Here is a 21,953-nt window from a genome sequence, read left to right on the forward strand (position 1 = left end):
TCGGGCCGGCTCCGCCCTCCGCCCTGCCACATTGAAATTTGTGTTATTTGTAATTCGGTAAAATCAGAGTGAGTGTAAACTTTCTAAAATTGTATCTCAATCTTCATAGACTCCCCTGGTGGACCTGTGGGCCTTGTAATGGGCCTGATACCACTCCCTAAGGTATGTTTTAAATGTCTTTGTTGTTTACAGCCCTGTGCATAGCAGTAAAAAAACTGTTTACAGAATAAAAAATGTTTTACTGAATATCTTGCTGACCTTCTATTACTTTTCTTTCACACAGAATAAATGGGTCTTTATACATGAAAATATATAACCACCTTTTTATGTTTAAATGAATAGATCTCATCATTTACTCACCCTCATGCCATCACAGATGTGTATGACTTTCCTCTGTAGAACACAAACAAAGATTTTTAGAAGAATGTTTCAGCTCTGTAGGTCCACACAATGCAAGTGAATGGTGATCTGACCTTTGAAGCTCCAAAAATCACATAAAGGTAGCATAAAAGTAATCCATAATACTCCAGTGATTTAATTTAATTATTGTCTTTTGAGGGGATACAATCACTTTGGGTGAGAAACAGATCAATATTTAAGTAATTTTTACAATAAATATCCACTTTAACTTTCAGAAGGTGCACTCAATATTTTTTCCTCATTAAAAAAGTTTTACTCCTAAATAAATTAATAGTAATTCTGAAATGTGTATAAAATCATGAACGCTCATATAAGATGAAGCCTCCTGTCATATCAGTTACCTAATAAAAGCAGGGGTTTTTCTACATGGTGCGGACCGCACATGGGGGAAGCCATGTTGGATCACATGACCTGCCGAATACAACTTGCCTAATCTCAGTAACCACCCTGTTATTGGACACTTTCACTCGTGGATTAAATGAATTACGGCTGACTGAATAGTGAATTTCTACAATGGCATTGGTAACTGAAAACTATTGTGTTTTGAATGATGCCGCATCCACACTGCTATGTGTCAGTGTGTCCAATACGACATATAAAAAAAAATACTTCTCACCATCGCTTATCATATCGCTACTGTAGATATGAATGTAACCACTTCTTATGGATTACTTTATGCTGCCTTTATGTGATTTTTGGAGCTTCAAATTTCTAGTCACCATTCACTTTGATTGTATGAACCTACAGAGCTGAAATTTTCTTCTAAAAATCTTTGTTTGTGTTCAGCAGAATAAAGAAAGGTATACACATCTGGCATAGCATGAGAGTGAGTAAATGATGAGAGAATTTACACTTTTTGGTGAACTATCCCTTTAAGAAAAGTCCCCAGATAGGGACTGTAGTGGGCGCTGCCTCGCGCCGACCGGAAATCTCTACCATGACAACTGCAAGCGTTTCTTTGAACTCAATGGCGGGGAACATGCGCACTTCCTGGAAACAAAGTGAAACATTCACAAAAACATTACTTTACAGTGCAGTGTAACGTTTAATCATATTAAATTGATAGTTTTTATGTCAAATTGGAGGTTTGGTTGTTAATATGGACCTGTGGAGAGCAGAGAGATTGAACTCGCCGTCGGACTTCATGAAAGCGCCTGACGGAGGTAAACAAACATAAATATACCTAATAAAAATACAAATGAGCAATGTGAACAAATGGGTAGTTGAAAAATAAAAAATATTTTTTAAACAATATTTGAGTTAAAAAAATAAATAAACAAGTTATATTTCACCATTTTGATTTTTTAGATGATTTGCAGTTCATTGAAATGGTCCGATGCTGTGACAAATGAATTGTTAAAAGCACAAACTATTACATCTAGTCTCTCAGTCCATATCGGCTCAAAAAATGCACGTATATTAATTATACATGAATTAAAAAAATTGTTTTAGATTAAGCATGGCTCTACTGTTATGGCTTGACATGTCAACTACTAATTTACAAACGAGTCGATGCTCTTAAAAGGTATCAAATATGTAGTTAATGTTATTCTGATGTGTGTATTATCTGCTATCGTTATCTTTTTGTTGTATATTAGTCGTATTGTATGTTGCTGTGTGTTTGAGAAAGAGAATAAGCTTTGCTTTTCTTGTGTATTTTATCTTTCTGTCCACCTGTCTGACAGTGTTTACATTAATCTCACGCTGTCCTTTTGTCTCATAGCATCTGTCCATAATCCAACTTCTTCTCTGATGACACCTGCTCAGTTTACTGGGGGTCCTGTGACCCTGCCCACAGCTACATGTACTACACCCATCCAAGCTCTGCCATCTTCCACAGCTCCTCAAACTACACTTTTCAGAGCACCACCCCATGCTAAGTTCAGTGTGGAGGGGTTTGGCTTTACTGAGACTGCTGGCTTGGAGTCAAGGGTTTCCATCCATGACAAACAACAGAGCGAGAACATTTTACTGCATCGGTCTGACCCCAGGTACATAAACACAACAGCATTACTACCTTAAACCACCATTACCACCATTGGAGCAGTATCAGCTCGGATGTGAATCTGAATATTTTTTTATTCAGTGGTTTTTCTATCTGTTCATCACTCTCATCTCTCTCATCTCTCACTCAGACTGTCAGAAGATGAGAGGAGCAGCTCAAAACCCCTGCTGCAAGAGATTGAAAGATTAAGGGAAGAGAAGGAATTGTTGAGAGGAGAGATAGAGCATCTGCGAGGAAGAGTGGAGTGTCTGAGAGAGCAGATCAGAGACCAGCAAAGCCAAATAAATAGGTACAAATACTCATTGACTGCTGAACTAGCCTGTTAGTCTCAGGGTTATGTGATCTGTATATCGGTTAAAATAAAAGTGGTTTGTGTGTTTACAGACACTGTATAGAGTGTGATGCATTACATGGTGAACTGAAGAGTTGCAAGGCTGAACTCATTATGAGTCAAGATCAGGTAAACACACATACACTCTTAAATTCATTCAATTCAATGGGACAGTTACAATTGCAATTTTTTACAAATTATTTACACATATTTATTCTGTTCAAGTTTCACAAATAAGACTTGATTCAGGTCTTTAAAAAAAATCTGATTTTGTGTGCATGTAGCTTTCGGCCCTAAAAAAAGAGTGTGAATTAGAACGTCAGTGTTTGAAGGAGGAGTTACAGGACTCAAAGGAGGTGACAGAGAGACTGCAACAAAAATTAGAGGAACAGGTAAGGCATGATTAAACATGCAGTTGCCCAAAAAAGTACTTAGACATTTAAGCCACTCTTAAAATGTATGAATGTCATTGTAAAATATAGGGCTGCCCCCAGCCAAAGATTTTCCTAGTGGACTAGTAGGCGTTAATTTAAGCCATTAGTTGACTAGTCACATGTTTATGATATTAATTTAATTACTTTAATATATATATATATATATATATATATATATATATATATATATATATATATATATATATATATATATATATATTTTTTTTTTTGGGGGACATCAGAAAATTGTTTGATTTCCAGGGCTGAGAAAGAATGGTATAAGTAACATTGCTGACACTGTTCTACATTGCAGAGAAATACTAAACTGTTATACTGAGCCTTTAAAATATAATTTTTACAAGCAAACGCACGAAGCGATCCACAGGGACACCGGCAAAAGCAGTAATGATTCTGAATGTGTCATAAAAACCAGCATTTTGTTCATTTAAAACTGCCTTTATCCCTCTTGTGGGCTTGATTAGTCTGATTAGGGGCCGGGCGTGCATCATCAAAGCCCAGCCTGGCCCGCCCTCCTCCATGCCACAATCCTCTCTCCTTTGCTTCAGGCCGGGGAGCAGTAAATGGAAACGTGGTTATTTTTTTGATCACTGAAAGATGTAGTTTGAGGAGCTGTGGAAGATGGCAGAGCTTGGATGGGTGTGGTATGTGTAGCTGTGGGCAGGGTCACAGGACCCCCAGTAAATTGAGCAGGTGTCATCAGAGAAGAAGCTGGATTATGGACAGATGCTATGAGACAAAAGGACAGTGAGAGATTAATGTAAACACTGTCAGACAGGTGAAAAAAAAAAAAAGAGGGGAAGGCCAACATGGAGCGATAGCAGGAGAGAGAAAAAAAAAATGTACTCACCTGTTCTCTGACCGACGGAACACCCTGCCACCTTTTGGTGGATGGTAGGGGTCTCCTCCGCCCCTGGCAGCAGTTCTCCCGCTCCATGCGGTCAGAAGTGAGCCCTTCCCACTTGCAGACGGCGGTCTTATATTTGACCCTGCCTCGTTTTAGCGGCCGTTAGGGGTCTCCTCCGCCCCTGGCGCCCTGACCGCTGCAGGTGATCAGTAGGGAGCCCCTCCTCCCCTCGCGGTCGGCGGTCATTCCTCTGCTTTCAGGCGACCGGGCTCCTCAGTCCCCGGGCGGATGGCCACGGCTGCTTCTTTGGGGTGGATGGTAGTGGCGAGAACTCTACTATGGCGCATCCCTCCTTCTTCCCGGGTTTTGGCACCACTGTAAGCGGGTAAAAGGGAAAAGAAAAGGCTAGAACCGGCTTGACAATTTAAATAATCATTTAATGATTAACTTAAAGCAAAAGATATATAACACAAATGCATACAGGGCAGCTGCCTGTTGCTCTCTCTCTCTCTCTGCTGAATTGCCTCCTCCGGCCACCTTTATCCCTCTCGTGGGCTTGATTAGCCTGATTAGTGATGGCACATGCCCGGTCCCGCCCTCCTCCTTACCAGAGTATAACAATACTATTATTATTATTAGGCTATTATTATTATCATATTAATATTACAAATAATTTGCCCGTAGAGAGACAGACACGCGCTTGAAGAAATACACTTTATTATATTTTTAAGAACAGATGACAGAAAATCCGTCTATGCGCATGTATGTTTGTACGGAGGCCTGCAGTCTCGTGGCACACACATGTAAAAGGTTCTCACTCTTTCTTTGTTTCTTCTGAATTTTTTTGTTTATGTTTTGCAAGAACAGTATCATCTATAAGTGCTACAGATGACCTAAGGCATCTCAGCTCTTAAGGTGCTTTGAGTTCAGTTCACTTTATTTCTACAGAGAAGTTCATTGTAAACGCAACTCTGCAGCCTATACATTTGTGATTTAAAACTTAAAATAATACCAAAAAAAACATTCACCTCAAACCATGATTTATATTTCAGTGATGATTATCATCATAATAATTATTATTTTTACATTCATAATTGTTTTTAGGTCTTCATTTGTGTAAGTCATTTTCCTTCTGCATGTTTAGATGGATACTTGCATGACGGTACATGGAAACGTGGTTATTTTTTTGATCACTTCATTATTTTAATTGCTTTTTCATTTCTTTTGAAGTGCAATTTGAATTTGGAAATGTATTTGATTTAAGTTTTTAGTTTAAATAATTAAATAAAAATTTCAATGCAAAATCACTAAAGCAAGAATATTCATCAATCCCTCAGCCCAGGGTTTTCCCATGTAATTGGATATTGCGATTTTTATATATATATATATATATCAGCTGTATGAGCAATGCACAGTTTATACAGTGAAGAAAATACTTAAGTAGGCAGAACAACACAAACATGCGTTACGTTCTTGCGTTCAAAACACTTGATGGAGCGCAAATCCGAACTAAGGGATCTCAAGATGTGTTTAAAGATTGAGTATTAAACTATTTTTAAGTTGACACAGTGACCTAAACATTTTATGTTTATGACACAACGCACCCTAGACGCTACACAAGCATGTCTGACGAAATTGACCAGGTCCTTAAACAAGCCCTCATAATAAATCTCGAACTGATTGACAAATTCACTTGTGATATGGATTGCTGTGAACTGTATGCCAATGATTGACTTATGATCAATAATATGGTAGTAAACAATACAATCTAAAGCTGCTTTTTGAATGGTCTTATCAATGATTAACTCTTCTGCTATAGGAATGTAATGCATTGTAATTATCTGAATATTTTGTATTATATATATATATATATATATATATATATATATATATATATATATATATATATATATATAATTTTTAAATACTTAAAGATAACTATGTATAATTATATATTGATATAAATATGTATAATCATTATATATTGAATTATTGTTATATGATATATATATAACGTAAATATTTGTATATGCGATTAATCGCCATTAATTAATCGGGACACCATGTAATTAATTCGATTAAAACTTTAATCGATTGACAGCCCTAATATATATATATATATATATCATGAAGGAGGGAACAAAACAAATTTATTCACACACATGATGTATTTTCCCGGACAACGAAATACCCGGCCGATAGAGAATGCACAGATAAAGTTCTTTGCCAGAGAGATGTTGTCCTTTACAACTGTTGTAAAGCCATCGTTCAAAATGTTGAACAACACACATAACATTTTTTATCCACTTAATTTTTGGGCAGTTCCATTAAAAAATTTTGTTTAAATAAAAAAAAAGTTTAAAGTTTGAAATCAAGGTGTGTTGCTTAACAAAAATTACCCAGTACCTAGTACCACCTAGGTGTAGAAAAAGATGTCAGACCTTTTCTAAGAAATAATTTTTCTTTTCTTTTTTTAAATTGTTATTATTTTAAAGCAACTTTTAGTGGATGTGTGTGTCAGTTAACCTTAATTTCCTACAGGGTGTTTAAATATTTTGATCTTAATTTTGAACAGTATGTCTTTGTTTTATAATTTTCCACTAGTTTGCTATTTTTTTTTATTTAATGCAATGACATTAATATATTTTTAAGTGTGGCTTAAGTGTCCAAATACTTCATGGGGCCACTGTACACACAAGTCTTTGTGCACAGAGGCAAAAATGACTTGCACACAGGCATGAGCTTGTATGTGAGTTTATCTAATCCTAAACCACTTTGACTATCAGAGCATGACTAGCGATGCTGCATATGAAGTGACCTCACTGAGGGCCCAATTCCAGGAAGTGACAACAGAGAGAGATGAGTTGAGGAATCAGCTGAGGTGAGTATAAAAAAACTGAAATTAACAGGTTCTAAATGACAAGTCTTTCACAGTTGTTTACCTGATTTCAAATTATTTTTGTTTGTGCAGTGTTCTGAACAGCTCACTGTTGGAACAGTCAGAGTGTATGCAGAAATTGCGCACATATATTGGCAGCAACATCAAAGAGAGAAAAGAAGAGGAAGAGCTTAGACAACAGATAAAGGTGTGTGTAAATGCACACAGTCCTTTTAAAATACGATCAGTGCATCAGCTTGAGTATGTTGTGGCATTTAAATAAAAACATTTTTGTGACTGCAGGATCCTTATATCAGTTCCAAGCAATGGTGTAGATTTGGTTTGAAAATGTGGGGGGTCTGATCAATTCTATGTATGCCTTTATCTATACTGACTCCACATATGACACGTGATATACTGTAATTCTTTTTTTCTAAATTCATACGAAAGTTTTTTGTGGGTAACAGACCTACAGACTGAAATTGTTCATTGTCAGCCATTGACTGTGTTGTGAGACACAGTGTCATTCCTGCAGGGGGTGCTTGACGCTCTGAAAATCGAATCCTCCATTCATCCGCATTTCAGTCTCAGAACATTTTATATCCCTATTGAGACATTTTACACTGGATTATTATTTTTAATAAAAAATTATAATTGCATAGATTCTTAACTGTGAATGGAAAATGTCCTCTGCATTATCTATAAAAGCATTTTCAAAAATCCCCATCCAGTTCTATAAACGACTGATTGACCTAGCCAGCACTGATTCCGATTATTCTGATTATGACAGACAGTCACGCAATTGCAAGTTATCTCATACTAAATTCTTTTCAGCGTTGATAAAAAAATATATAAACAAAGACAGATACATGATTGGAGGGAAAAATGACCCCCTTCACAGCAAGTATGAGTGGCACTTTATTTAGTTTTTTAAGTTTGATACCCCTGTAATATCAGTATAGTCACTTTGTCCTTGACCGTCAGCATGCCTTTAAGCAGCTTGGAAAATTCCAGAAAATTATGTCAAGCCTTTAAACAATTAGCCAATTAACTTCTGATTGGCTAATTGGAGGTGTACCTGTGGATGTATTTTAAGGCCTACCTTCAAACTGACGAACACTGGTATTACCGCTGTTTTGATGCTATGTAGCACTATGGGGTACTTTTGTTTAATCAGGTTTAGGGTTAAGCCTACACAATAAAGCAAGAAACCTTGATTTCAAACTTTGAGCTTTATTTTTTTTATTTCTTTTAACTAAAAATTCAAGTGAAACTGGAAAAAGATTGCTTTACAACAGGAAAGTTTGGAAAAGAGCTTACTACTTCTGTGCGTTCGCTACCGGTCGGGATTTTTGTTGTCTGGGAAAATACATCATGTTTGTGAATAAATTTGTTTTGTTACACCTCCATTTTATATATATATATATATATATATATATATATATATATATATATATACACACACACACACACACACACACACACACACACACACGTCTAAATTGAAATTACACTCCAAATGGAACAAAAAAGCAATTAAATTAACAAAGCGATTAAAAAAAAAAAGGATATATTTACAAGTAACCACATTTCCATTTACCGTCATGCAAGTATCCATCTAAACATGCAGGTGGAAAATTACTTACAAAAATGAGAGACATAAAAACAATTATAAATGTCAAAATAATGATAATAATAATCACTGAAATATAAATCATGGTTCGAGGTGAATGTGTTTTTGTATTGTTTTAAATGTATTTGCTTAAGGTGTATGTAAACTTCTGACTTCAACTGTATTATGAATGTTTGTATAGCATTTGGAGAAGGAAAAGGAAGGCATGTCTCTGTCTGTACAGCTGTTGAATGTCCGAGTGAATGCAGCCAATGATATTCTGGCCATTCAGGAGAAAGAGCTCTGCGAACAGGTCAGATTACACACACACACACACATCTGTCTAAACCTGGGAGGGAATGATCATCAGAGCCTGACTGATTAGAATGTTTTGGGGGCCTCATGCGGTTTATAAGTACATGTAGTAGTACTTACTGTTTGTGTGTGTGTGTGTGTGTGTGTGTGTGTGTGTGTGTGTGTGTGTGTGTGTGTGTGTAGGTGCAGTCTGATCCATTGTACTCTGGCAGTAAGGCTGGGCAGATGTTGAGTGTTTGGAGACAGAAGGTTTTCACGCTGCTTGTTAAATTACAGACCAGAGACATTCAACTCCACACAGAGAAAACACAGCTAAACGATATGGTAACGTAAACTCACACACAGACATAATTACACAACACTACATTATATCAGAAGGATATGTTACCACCACACATGAACAGACACAAATACACAACATGTCACAACATTTTACAAATTTTGCATCTTAGATTCAGGGTATAAAATTTACAGTTGTTTGTAGTGGGTAATTTTGCTCATCTGTCAGTCACTGTGATGGCGAGTGACCTGCAAAGCATCTCTTATTGACATCTGACACTAAATGCTGTTACTTACAAACAAAACCGTTGCTTGATGAAACACATTTGCATGGATTGTGTTGTGAAATTGATGATAATAATTATAATGGTAATATAGGCTACGTTCACACAGTCAGTGTTTGTGATTGACACCTGCATTTACTTACAGGTGTGAGTCTTGAAATGTCCTGATCATACAATATGTTATAGTAGTGGCTTGAATGCTGTATGAATGAACGAACAACCGAAGTGACAAACCTATTTTAACAGCTGTATCCATAGTGACAGTGACTAAAGTAAATATTAAAGATGGTGACGTCCATAACACCGGCATGTTTTATCATTATTGACCCTGTGTTATTAAATAAACAAGTCCAAATGAGGCTTATTTTATTCTTCAAATCATTATTAACCAACAGTGGCTTTTAATGCTTTTTAACTGAGTGCAGAGTGCAGCATTTGTCACGCGACTCACAATCGCTAGTGGCTTCGGTGAAAGACAGCGGTTGGATCTTCGGATGACACGCAGCTCATATCTCACATTATATGATGTGACAGACAACTAATTGTCCAGTACGGTTCCGTTCACACAGCACAGGTTTGCCAAAAATATGATTGTGAGTCCTGAAAATTTGCAGGTGTTAGTGCGGTTATTGAATGCGGTCGTCACTCTCTTAAATAAATTACCTGTGTGCGAACGTAACCATATTAAGCACTCAAAACAGGACTGACAACCGTATTCTTCTGCTATGTGAACATGGCCATATATATACCAGAAAAATGCAGGTGCACAGAATACAGCACTCGCACACCATCTGGGCTTGCAATTGTGACTGTGTGTGTGTGTGTGTGTGTGTGTGTGTGTGTGTGTGTGTGTGTGTGTGTGTGTGTGTGTGTGTGTGTGTGTGAGCGTGTATTTATCACCAAATGTCCCCATAAGGATAGTAAAACCTGAAATTTTTGACCTTGTGGGGACATTTTGTCGGTCCCCATGAGGAAAACAGCTTATAAATCATAATAAATTATGTTTTTTGAAAATGTAAAAATGCAGAAAGTTTTCTGTGAGGGTTAGGTTTAGGGGTAGGGTTAGGTTTAGGGGATAGAATATAAAGTTTGTACAGTATAAAAACCATTATGTCTATGGAAAGTCCCCATAAAACATGGAAACACTACTGTGTGTGTGTGTGTGTGTGTGTGTGTGTGTGTGTGTGTGTGTGTGTGTGTGTAGGTTTCTGCTCTACAGCAAGAAGCTGAGTGTTTGCAGTCACAGAACAATGTACTCCAGCACCAACTACAGGATAAAACAGCTCAGCTGGAGCTTCAGCATGTACACTCTCAGGTACACTGGCATACACATATCCATAAATGGACACAAGTGGGGTTGTGAGGTCAGTTAAGATCAGGTATGGTAGTGGGTTCTGGGTTAGTTGTGGTGTGGTGTGGTGTGATCAGTTTAGTTTGGGGTAGGGACAGTAACATTTGGATCTGTGCTGTAGTGTAGGTGGAGTTTCAAAGGGACATTTGTAGTGCTTCCATTAGAATTAATTACTTTTAATTTTATGAAAATAACATTTAAAGGTCAGCATTTCAGTTTTTGATATTTCATCAGTTTTACTCCCATAACCCTCACCAGTTCCTCATTTACTCTCTCTTCTCTGTCTTTTTCTTTATATTTCTGCTATATTACAATCTGTGCAGGTTAGATTAAGTTTTGTAAGGTTCAAGCTTGTTCAGCATTGACTCTGAGAAGGTAGTCTATTTTAGCATCATATTGTTCAGCCATGATTACTCACCATATGTAAAGCTGCTGATCAGCTGTGTTACACAGTAACAGTACTGAAGCTCTTCTGCTGTAGGGCCCTCTGGCAGGTGTGTGTTTGACAGTCTGTGTGCTTGATTTGTGTGTGTCTAGGGAGTACAGCAGCAGTTGGCCAGTGCTGTACAGGAGAATGCTCAGCTGAAAGAGCAGAATAAGAACACAGAGGGATCACTGATTGATATCAGCGAAACCACACATAGGTAGCACACTTATTATTGTAAACAAAAACTAAATGACAACAATTTAGTCAAATTAAAAAAAGAATAAAACTATCAGAAAAACAGCCAAATAAGATACATTTAAGACTCCAAAACTATCTCAAAATAAAACTAAAATGACCACAAAGTGATTTTGGTTTATGAAACACAGTATATTGTAAAATTGAAAACCATTACATCTTCATTAACCCTTAAATGCAGTCCTCAGGTCTTTATAGACCCAGGATCTCAATCCACCCCTGTATCTCATAAATTTGTTGGAGTTGTGTCCACACCTCTGTAGTATTCCTCAATCTATCTCTTATATATAGTGTGACATCAAAAAATGCCAAACTAGCAAATAATATTTTTTTTCTTTATAATGGTTTAAGTACCAAAAGTGGTGTATATGGTCTCTAGGGACCTGAGTTATGTGAGAATGTCATTTTTTTATTTGAAGTTTTGTTTATTTTATTTTAACATAAATTCAATTTTTTATGATTATTTCATATCTATTTAAGTTTACCATCACAGGATATCTACAGTTGAAGTCAGAAGTTTACATATACTTAGGTTGAAGTCATTAAAACTCATTTTTAACCACTCCACAGATTTCAAATTAGCAAACTATAGTTTTGGCAAGTCATTTAGGACATCTACTTTGTGCATGGCACAAGTACATTTTCCAAACATTGTTTTCAGACAAATTATTTCACTTTTAATTGACTATATCACAATTCCAGTGGCTCAGAAGTTTACATACATTAAGTTAACTGTGCCTTTAAGCAGCTTGGAAAATTCCAGAAAATTATGTCAAACCTTTAGACAATTAGCTTCTGATAAGAGGTGTACTGATTTGGAGGTGTACCGGTGGATGTATTTTAAGGCCTACCTTCAAACTCTGTGCCTCTTTGCTTGAAATCATGGGAAAATCAAAAGAAATCAGCAATTTCCAAACACCTGAAGGTACCATGTTCATCTGTACAAACAATAGTACGCAAGTATAAACACCATGGGACCACGCAGCCATCGTACTGCTCAGGAAGGAAAGCATCCTGTCTCATAGAGATGAACATAGTTTGATGCGAAAAGTGCAAATAAATCCCAGAACAACAGCAAAGGACTTTGTGAAGATGCTGGAGGAAACAGGTAGACAAGATTCTATTTGGACTACAAACAGACTACAATTAGCAAGTGTATATGGAGACAAAGATATTACTTTTTGGAGAAATGTCCTCTGGTCTAATTAAACAAAAATTTATCTTTGTCCATAATGATCATTATTATGGTTGGAGGAAAAAGTGTGAGGCTTGCAAGCCTCCAAATTATGTGGATATATTGAAGCAGCATCTCAAGACATCAGCCAGGAAGTTAACCCTCGGTCGCAAATGGATCTTCCAGATGGACAATGACCCCAAGCATTCCTCCAAAGTTGTGGCAAAGTTGCTTAAAGACAACAAAGTCAAGTAAAAAATTAATACCCAATACTAAGAGAAAACATATGTGTTCTTTTTTTGGAACACTAACATAGCCCAATTCTGTAAAATTATTGTTTAGATTACTTTTGAAAAAATGGCATCAAAAGTTCCTGTTTTAAATTAAATAATTAAAAAAAATGACCAAATGAAAAAATTATATTGTTCAACCTATATAATTGCCTTTTCTTTACACAAACTTAAATTAGCCATACCCTGTTCTGTAGATGAAAAAAGTTGGTTGAATGACTTCCATCGATGGAAGGTCCTTATACTAAGACCGAACGTTTTCCCCACTACTTGGTTCAGGATTTCCAGCTTGAACAAGCCCATGACGATTCGCTTTCGGATCGGAACCGGTGGCAACCTGTGATAGGCGCAACATCAGGACCAATATTACAGTCCTATTAGAAGTGCAATGGCTCTTTGCAGTTCCTCCTCTTCTGTTTGCATTTATTAATGGATTAAAATGACAGTAAGCTAGCTAATTTCAGTTGTCTCCATACTCTCCCCATTTTATCAAAACTTGGAATAAATAATTCTCTCTACTATTATTCTGACATTTCACATTCTTAAAATAAAGTAGTGATCCTAACTAACCTATGACAGGGACTTTTTTCTATGATTAAATGTCAGGAATTGTAAAAAAAAACTGAGTCAGAACATCTGTCCCTTTGTATCTCTTATTTCTATCTCTCTTTGCCTCTATCTCATAAGGGTGATGTCAGCCGTAGAAATGAAGATGGGTCAGATGGAAGCAGTTCAGTCCAGTGTAAGTCAGCTGAATCAGAGAATTGCATTCGCTGCCAAACGATTGGACACAGTACATGGTGAGTACAGAGTGTCGTGTGTGTGTGTGTGTGTGTGTGTGTGTGTGTGTGTGTGTGTGTGTGTGTGTGTGTGTGTGTGTGTGTGTGTGTGGGGTGGGGGTATGTATGTGTGTTTCAGTTTGAATGTATGTGATTTGTTTGTCTGCAGGGCTGCTCTTAAGGAGAGAAGCTCTGTGGAAAACCAGACAAGCTACAAGATCTCCAGAGCCAGCAGGTTCGGAGAGGTACAGAAACACACAAACACTAACAGGCAGCAGCTCTCGTTAATTACAGCCAATTAAATGATAGAAAAAGACATAATTTATTTACATTTTGAGTGATTCTTTTAATTCATTGGTTCTCAATTGTTTTTGGTCAAGCCCTACCCCGTTATCTGATCGAAAATTATTGAAAAAATAATATATTTTGACTTTGTTACTTGTGAAGCTGTAAGTGCTGACGTGACTTATTAAAAAGTCTTACCTTGGTTTGGAGCAACCTGCCTCCTGTGTCCTTACTACACAATCCTCTACACTCCCTCGATGTCGTGGGCCCCCGCCAGAAGCCAATTTCCGCACGCGTCCCGGAGCTGTTGAGCGAACGATAATGGGCGGTCGGTCGGTCTTCCCCATCTTCAAGGTCCGGAAAAGCTGCCGGTGCTGTTCCGGACTCCGACCCACCCACTGCAAGATGGCCTTCTTCAAATCCTCATAGGCCAGGAGATTAGCCGCCGGCAGTTGTTGGGCAGCGAGCTGGGCTTTCCCAGACAGCAGCGGAAGGAGCCTGGCTGCCCACTGGTCACGCGGCCAGCACCAGATCTCTGCAGTTTTCTCGAAGAGATCAAGGAAAGCCTCAACAACATCATCCGCCCCCATCTTCAGGAGCGTGGGCGGGGGCAGGGAACTGTGGCTATCTCCTGGCCAAGGAGGTTCCCAATTGCATTCCGGTCCTCTGCTTGAGCCCACAGTATCTCAAAGAACCTGTGATCCTGGTCCTGGCAGAGCTCAAACAAGGTTTGTTGCTGTTCAGGTGCAGGCTGGCGAGGGCCTGGAAGATCTCCGAGAGCTGGGAGTGCTCCATGTGTTGCACTTTAATCCACTAAAGCACTAAAATGGCATCACTCATAACAAAAGCAAACACAATTTGCAGGGTCCTTGGTATTCAGCAGAATCATAAGATCCCTCTTGACTGTCAGGTTTGTGATTTTTAACATCTCTCTGATTCAGCTTTGTTAAGAGTCTCCAGACTGAGGTTGCACTGTTGAGCGTGGAGAGAGATAAACTCACACAGGAGCTCAAACGTACACCAGAACTAATCCAGGCCTCCCTGTCAGAGCTACAGAAGCAGCGTATGTATACAAAACCCAACTAAAGCTACAACTTCTATAGAAAGAAGGAAATAGAGTAGCTGAAATAATGTGTATGCATGCGCTGCAGGAGAGAGAGAGGTCAGACATCTGAAGGAAGCTCTGTCACTCAGCAAGGAGGAGTTGGAGGCATCAGAATTGAGCCGAATGGAAATTCAGGGACAATGTGAGGAGCAGGAGAGGACCATTGTGGAGGTCCGAACTGAGGCCCAGAGACTACAGCAACAGTGTGACTCAGGTGTATTAACAATCTCTAAATACCTTATGCCACTGTTGAGTCAGTTGAGGAGGATCTGCTTGTGTGTATATGTCTAATATTTGCCTAGGCTTGAGTGTAGCGTGTAAGTGCTTATTTATGAAGATGTGAAAAGCTAATTGTGAATGTGTAGTGTTTCACAGGTTATCAGAAGTTGAGAGTGTTTGTGCAGCGAAGGTCAGTGAAATGGAGGCACAACTCAACACAGCAAGAAGAGAGCACACAAAAGCAGGTACACATACATACAAATACATATGTAATGGTATATATTTATACACCATGGTGCTGCTGTTAATCCCAGCCATGCCAATATGTAGTACAACAGCATGATTGGAAGTGTGATAATGGTTTATTCGATAAACGTGTTGAATTAAGTAAGTATTTGTTTTTCTTCTATTTTTTTCTGCTAATGAATATTTCAAATGAAGCCAGAAGTGCAACTGTTGCACCACAAACACAGACAAGCATAGTGATAAAAACAGTGAAGAATCCCAGTGCTGTAATACTAAATATCAACTCTTTTAGAATGTTGCTTGTCCAGTCAGATTAGAGGACTGGAACTAAATGTATAAATTTGAATCAAGCACAAGACACTACACACTGCTTCTGTTTTATATGCCTGTGTGTTTATGTGTGTGCGCAGTGGTTGCTTTGCGGCAGGTACAGAGGCAGGTGGAAAGAGAGAAAGAGCACATGAAAGAGGCAGAGAAAGAAAGAACAGAACACACACACACACAGATTGCGCATCTGCAGAAATGTCTAAAAGACAAGGACAAAGACCGCAACCTTCTCCTGGTGAGTCATACACACACACAATAAGGTTTGGTTCTTGCATCTGTTCTTTACTTTATATTTTTCTGTGTCTGTGTAGGCAGTTGTTCAGGAACAGGGTTTGATGAACGAATATAAGAGACTGAGAAGATCAGCCATCCAGACGACTGAAACCTTAAAACAAGACCATCATCATCAGTCTGAGAGCAGCAATCCTACCGCACCTCAAAGTAAACAAACCTACTCATTCATGAAATTAGCATTTTATGGTTTCATGCTTTTTTTTACTTTGATATGTATTAATGTTTATAATATTGCAAAGTCTTTGGCTATGTCATTCATTCATTCATTCATTCAATCAAATTTAATTCATGCTTTCATCATACTGTATGATTTTGGCCGCGATTCTGGTGTCAGAGACAAATTTCGGGAATCCTAAATGTTTTCTTTCATTGTAGGGCAATATCGGAAGTCTTGCGACATTCAGGGTGACATGTTCACCGACGGCCGATTAATAGCCTTTGCGATGATCTTTGGCCTCCTACGAAGTTCTGGCAGTGTCAGAAATTTAGCATTGCAGCCATATAGTTTGACCGCTATTATGACATCCAGATGAGAAAGTCTGCTCCTCTCTCACACCCCAATTCACTTGGAAAGAAACCTGCTCCACGTCTGCACTAGGGATGGGCATTACTTGAATACTTGTCGAGTTACATGTTCATAACTGTATATATTTAATAACATGTCTGACAAACGTCTATGGCTGCTGCATTGTGCCTTGTTGTTCCAGTGTATCATCTGTTCATTATTACAGACTGTTCTAAAATAATATGTTACAAAATGTACAAAAGATTCAAAATATAATGCATCATATTTTATCATTATGTGAAGATTTGCTGTTCAACTCTGAAAGAATATGCCCAACGCACGTCTTTGTTTAGTTGTCAGGTAATTGTCACTGGATTTGGATTAAAGTGAAATGTCACATCATGCGAGGTCACTATAGATCATCGTTTTCATGATCGATCATTGCTGCCACATCCGAGTTCTCGAGTACTCATGCCCCCATCCCTTGTCTGCACCATAGCAACATTTGCAACATTTCCCACGTTTTCACAAAGTTCTTTTTGATGATTTTTCATCTTCAATTTATCTAAAAGGGTTTAATAAATAATTAAGTAGAAAATACTTGGAGAAAGTGTAACACTTCAGCATTATGAAATCATTATTCCTTGAATTAAATAAATATAGAGCTTACAAAATGAAAATAAATAAATGATTGCATTTCAACACGTTTTTTTTTTCTTTACATTTTATTTTAACTTTATTAGTGGTGCTTGCAAAGCATCACTATTGTAATCTCACATACTTATTATTTTTATTTTTATTTTTTTTATTTTTATTATATCTCCGTACAAAACTTCGGCACCTAACTCGTCCCGCACCGTTTGGTGTAGACCCACGAATGAGGTGTCAAATCGAACGGCCTATTGAGGACACGTGTGCTATGACTTTTTGACTTACAATGGTGTAGGACGGCCCATGAAATGAAATGGCATAGGGATTTTGTATTGAACATAGCTCTGGATCACAGTGTCATAGAGACAAGGGGGCGGGCTCATTTTACTCAGACGACCAATCAGTCTCTCAGGATCATTTTGAATCTATCAAGCCACGCCCTAGCAACAATTTAGAGCACCTTAGCAACAAGTCCCATAGACTTCTAATGAAAGAGATCAAAGGGATATCTACGGATAGAAGTGTCATAGAAACACAAGGGTGGTCTCGTTTGACTCTGGGCAACAAACAGCCAATCATGAATCACCTCAACACTTCCTAGCCCCTCCCTAGCAACCATTGTCGAGCACCATAGCAACCAAAATCCATAGAGGGATATCTTCCATTCTGAATGTCACAGAGGCATGGGAGTTGGTTTATATCATTCATACTGACAAGCAGCCTTTGCAGTTTCATGATTGGCAGCTGCCAAGCCACTCCCTAGCAACTAAACAGAGTACCCTAGCAACCGAGTAACAAATCACATATTTCTGAACCAGAAAATCGTACAGACTTCTGGGTTGATTTATTTCAACCAGGATGGCAAGGAGACTTCATTAGTATCACTATGGTAACTGCCTAGCAACCAGATGGGGTTACCCTAGCAACCGAGCAACAAATCACATATCTCTGCACCAGAAAACACTACAGACTTCCGGGTTGACTTATTTCACTCAGGATGGAAAGGAGCCATGTATTGTATTACCTTGGTAACTGCATAGCAACCACATGGGCTTACCCTAGCAACCGAGTAACAAATCACATATTTCTCCACCAGAAAATCGTACAGACTTCTGGGTTGATTTATTTATGACCATAATTTTTGCTCTATTCAAGTTATAACATGCTGTTTGACGAGTTTTGCCACGGCAAGCACCACTCACATTTTACCTATCTAGTTTTAATTACTATTTTACTTTTAATAAATTTACTTTAAACGTCTGTACATTTCTTTAGTTATGATTCATATAATAGTTTGATATTGAAGAATTTATATTGTTAAGTATTTATAGGACGTTTAAATCCAAATCAGCAGATCCAATTGGATGCAATTAGTTTTGTGCATTATCCATAGGGAATTTGCAAGCGCAATATATTATGAATTTTAAAAATTTTTGCATGGCTTAAATTTTTTGCATGGTTACTAATCTAATAGAGGTCTTAAAAAGTCTCAATATTTCCGCAGTGAATACTGTATTTGCTTGTGGTAGCTAATTATTGCTGTCGGCTACCTCCCACGTTCATTATCAACATCTGTAATTTTTGTATTTGTGATCAGGCTGTTTATTATAGTCCTGTATGACAAAATTTGTTTCTTTTTACATGTTAGCCTGTGCTTGTGTTTGAGTGGTATTAGAGCAACAGAAATGTTGATGTCCTGACTTTCAGGAAGAAAAGCTCCTTGAGGGCAGCAAATCTCGCCGTTTCGCTTCTATTCCACAACGCTCCCGTAACGATTGGGACCACAGTTGTGTTGTACAGTCTGACATAATGATGTGTGTTGTACAGTCTGACATAATGTTGCATATTGTGCCATTGCAATATTAATGCGTTCATATTGTACAGTCTGACAAGCAACAATCTTAAAGGACTGTAAAAATCCTGCAGTGTATAGCGGGCTTTACTTTATTTCTTACCCTGCCTCTTTCCATCTCAGGTCTGCTGGGGGAGCTGCAGGCTCTTAGTGCTGCAGTGATGGGCAGCTCAGAGGAAGAGGATGATGAGGAAGGTTAGGCCTCCAATGAGACACAAAACACCCTCTTGTGCTGACACACATGAAGAATTGTGCTGAACACACCAGTCAATTTTCTCTCACACATATTTTTTGCTGGTCTGTTCCACCCCAATCTTGGGGTTTGATGTCTGTTTTATAATTTAATAAAGAAGATTATTGTAAAATGGGGTTGGCAGATCTTAAACTCAAATGGCTTGCAAGATTACAAATGGATGTATTTATTGGTTTATATTTAAACATCCCAACTCCTTGAGATCAGATTAGTTTTGGTAAGTGTATTAGAAGCTGCCATTGGTCAGTTTAAATCTGATGGTGTGGATTATGTTGCTAAAACATCTAGTCATGCTATCGAATTGATATTGCTCAGAACCGTTGAAATAATTGAAAAAACAGGAGGAGGCATAGATGTTTAAAAGGTGATGGGAAAAATGTAGAGATGGGCAGGGATGCAACTGAATTTATAAAGGCTGAACATAATCCAATTAATCTCTTTAATATGTCATCCCTAATGTTACAAATTTTGAGGCAATTCAAACCAGTTGTCAGTATAGTCATGGCTAAAAACCATTATTAGGCATAATGCAAATTTTCATTAGAACATTATTTTATAAAATATATTAAGTGCCATTCTTCTGCTAGCAGATATGGTCCTTTATATGTAAACCTACCTAATTTATACTCTGATACTAAAATTTTGGCTTCAGAACAGTACCAGCCCTGGTACCTCGGTATCAATACTAAATTTGAGCCTCAGATTAAATGGCCTCAGATTACTTCTGAAAGTACGCAGAAAGGACAATTGCATGAAGTTTTGCAGTTACAAATCCTGTTTTTGCTGTTTTGTTTTTTGTCCAATAAAATGCTGCACTACAGAGCTTCAAAGTATAAATGAAAACATTCATGAAGAAATCTGATTACCTTTGGCACAAGGTTGCAATGGGTGAATCACAGCATTCTCATATTCAGTTCACTTGCTTTTGTGATATTGCTTATATATAATAATTATAATAAAACTAATAATTGTTATTCTAATAAACAATTATATAAATTATCCTTTAAAAAAGCATTTATTATGAAATTATTGTTATTAGTAGTGTTATTGCTATCACTTCGAATATAAAAATTTTCTATACAGTAGTAATTTTTTTCTGTCACAATATCTGTGAAGGGTTAGTTCACCCAAAAATGAAAATTCTCTCATCATTTACTCACCCTTATGCCATCCCAGATGTGTATGACTTTCTTTCTTCTGCTGAACGCAAACAAAGATTTGTTGAAGAATATTTTTAGCTCTGGATGTCAATGCAATGCAAGTGAATGGTGGCCAGAACTTTACATTAAGGCATAATAAAAGTAATCCATATAAAAAAGAAGTGATATGATGTGTGGGTGAGAAACAGATAATTATTTAACTCCTTTTTTTAAAATAAATGTCAGATTTCAATTTCACTTAAAAATTCTTCTTTTGGTTTTGGCGATTTGCATTCTTTGTGCATATCACCACCTACTAGGGAGGGAGGAGAATTTATAGTAGAGTAAATTTCGTACCATTTAAAATCACAATATTTTGTTAGTTCTGGTATACCAGGGAACCCTAATGGTAAATAGGTGTTTAATTTATACTGTGTATTTATTTAGCATGGTTTCAATGCTATATTAAGCCATCAGCATGCGGGACTGGAACTATCTATTTTATCATGTAAAAAGTCCTCAGACACATTCCTTTTAGCTCTTAGCTGAGATATTTCATCAAAAAGGTGTTTTATAATTTCTGATAGCAGTGATTATATATCACACCTTTGGTCATATTAAACATTTATTGATGAGAAAATTGTGAAGTTAGTTGGGTCTGAAATGTAATGGTTGGACATGGGAAAGTACAAGTTACTAGAGTTGGGGTACTCAAGTTCTGACTCAAGTTGGACTCAGATGCATTTTTACTCGGACTTGACTCGAACTTGAGCCTTTAGGACTTTAAGTCCAGCCGAGTCCATGGCATTTGTGATGCAATGACAAACGAACAAGCAGACAAATAACATAACGTCAGACCTGAAAAAAAAAAATTGCATCTAAATGTCTAGGATTTGGCTTGTCTTCATAATGATGTGATCTCTACAGTTAGTACCATTATATATTCTGTGTATTTGATACTGCACATCAGTTTTAATGCATATATGTCCTTACGTTTGATTATTCTGGCTGAGAGCAGCAGCGCGCACTCTTTCAAAGTACTTTCTCTCTCTCTCTCTCTCTCTCTCTCTCTCGCCCGTGTGCCCGTGCTGTATGTGTGTGTGGGAAAGAGATTGCCACACATGCTCTGCCACTCTCTTCCAGAAACATCAATAATGTAAGTACACTTTTGAAAGTATGTTCCCCAACTCTGCAAATTATTAAATAGAACAAATGTTTTATCAGACTCACATTACTACACAAAGCCATTTCTAACTGAAAATGTTGACTATCGAGACAAAATCAAATATGCTACATAGTAGGGATATTTAAACTAATATGATGGATGAAATAGACCATGGAAATTGTACAACTCAGTCCATTACATAATTGTAGCATA

The 21,953-nt window shown here is 37.5% G+C and overlaps 1 protein-coding gene across 2 annotated transcripts; it reads left to right on the forward strand.

The window, feature by feature from the left end:
- Nucleotides 1–1,378: 1,378 nt before the first annotated feature.
- Nucleotides 1,379–21,674, forward strand: cchcr1 (coiled-coil alpha-helical rod protein 1). Of its 2 annotated transcripts, XM_052105174.1 has the most exons (19): nt 1,379–1,583; nt 2,144–2,411; nt 2,556–2,714; nt 2,810–2,885; nt 3,041–3,148; nt 6,842–6,936; nt 7,027–7,141; nt 8,748–8,858; nt 9,044–9,184; nt 10,628–10,738; nt 11,312–11,418; nt 13,608–13,720; nt 13,869–13,944; nt 14,926–15,047; nt 15,136–15,303; nt 15,455–15,553; nt 15,965–16,116; nt 16,193–16,322; nt 19,307–21,671. In XM_052105174.1, the coding sequence occupies exons 1-19, from the start codon at nt 1,520–1,522 to the stop codon at nt 19,381–19,383; spliced, it is 2,292 nt and encodes a 763-aa protein (XP_051961134.1). In that variant the 5' UTR covers nt 1,379–1,519; the 3' UTR covers nt 19,384–21,671. The 2 variants fall into 2 exon arrangements, with proteins under 2 accessions (XP_051961134.1, XP_051961126.1); XM_052105166.1 differs by lacking the exon at nt 9,044–9,184 and having other exon boundaries at nt 19,307–21,674.
- Nucleotides 21,675–21,953: the final 279 nt, after the last annotated feature.

The sequence above is a fragment of the Xyrauchen texanus genome, chromosome 3, assembly GCF_025860055.1.
Source record: "Xyrauchen texanus isolate HMW12.3.18 chromosome 3, RBS_HiC_50CHRs, whole genome shotgun sequence".
Classification (NCBI taxonomy): Eukaryota; Metazoa; Chordata; class Actinopteri; order Cypriniformes; family Catostomidae; genus Xyrauchen; species Xyrauchen texanus.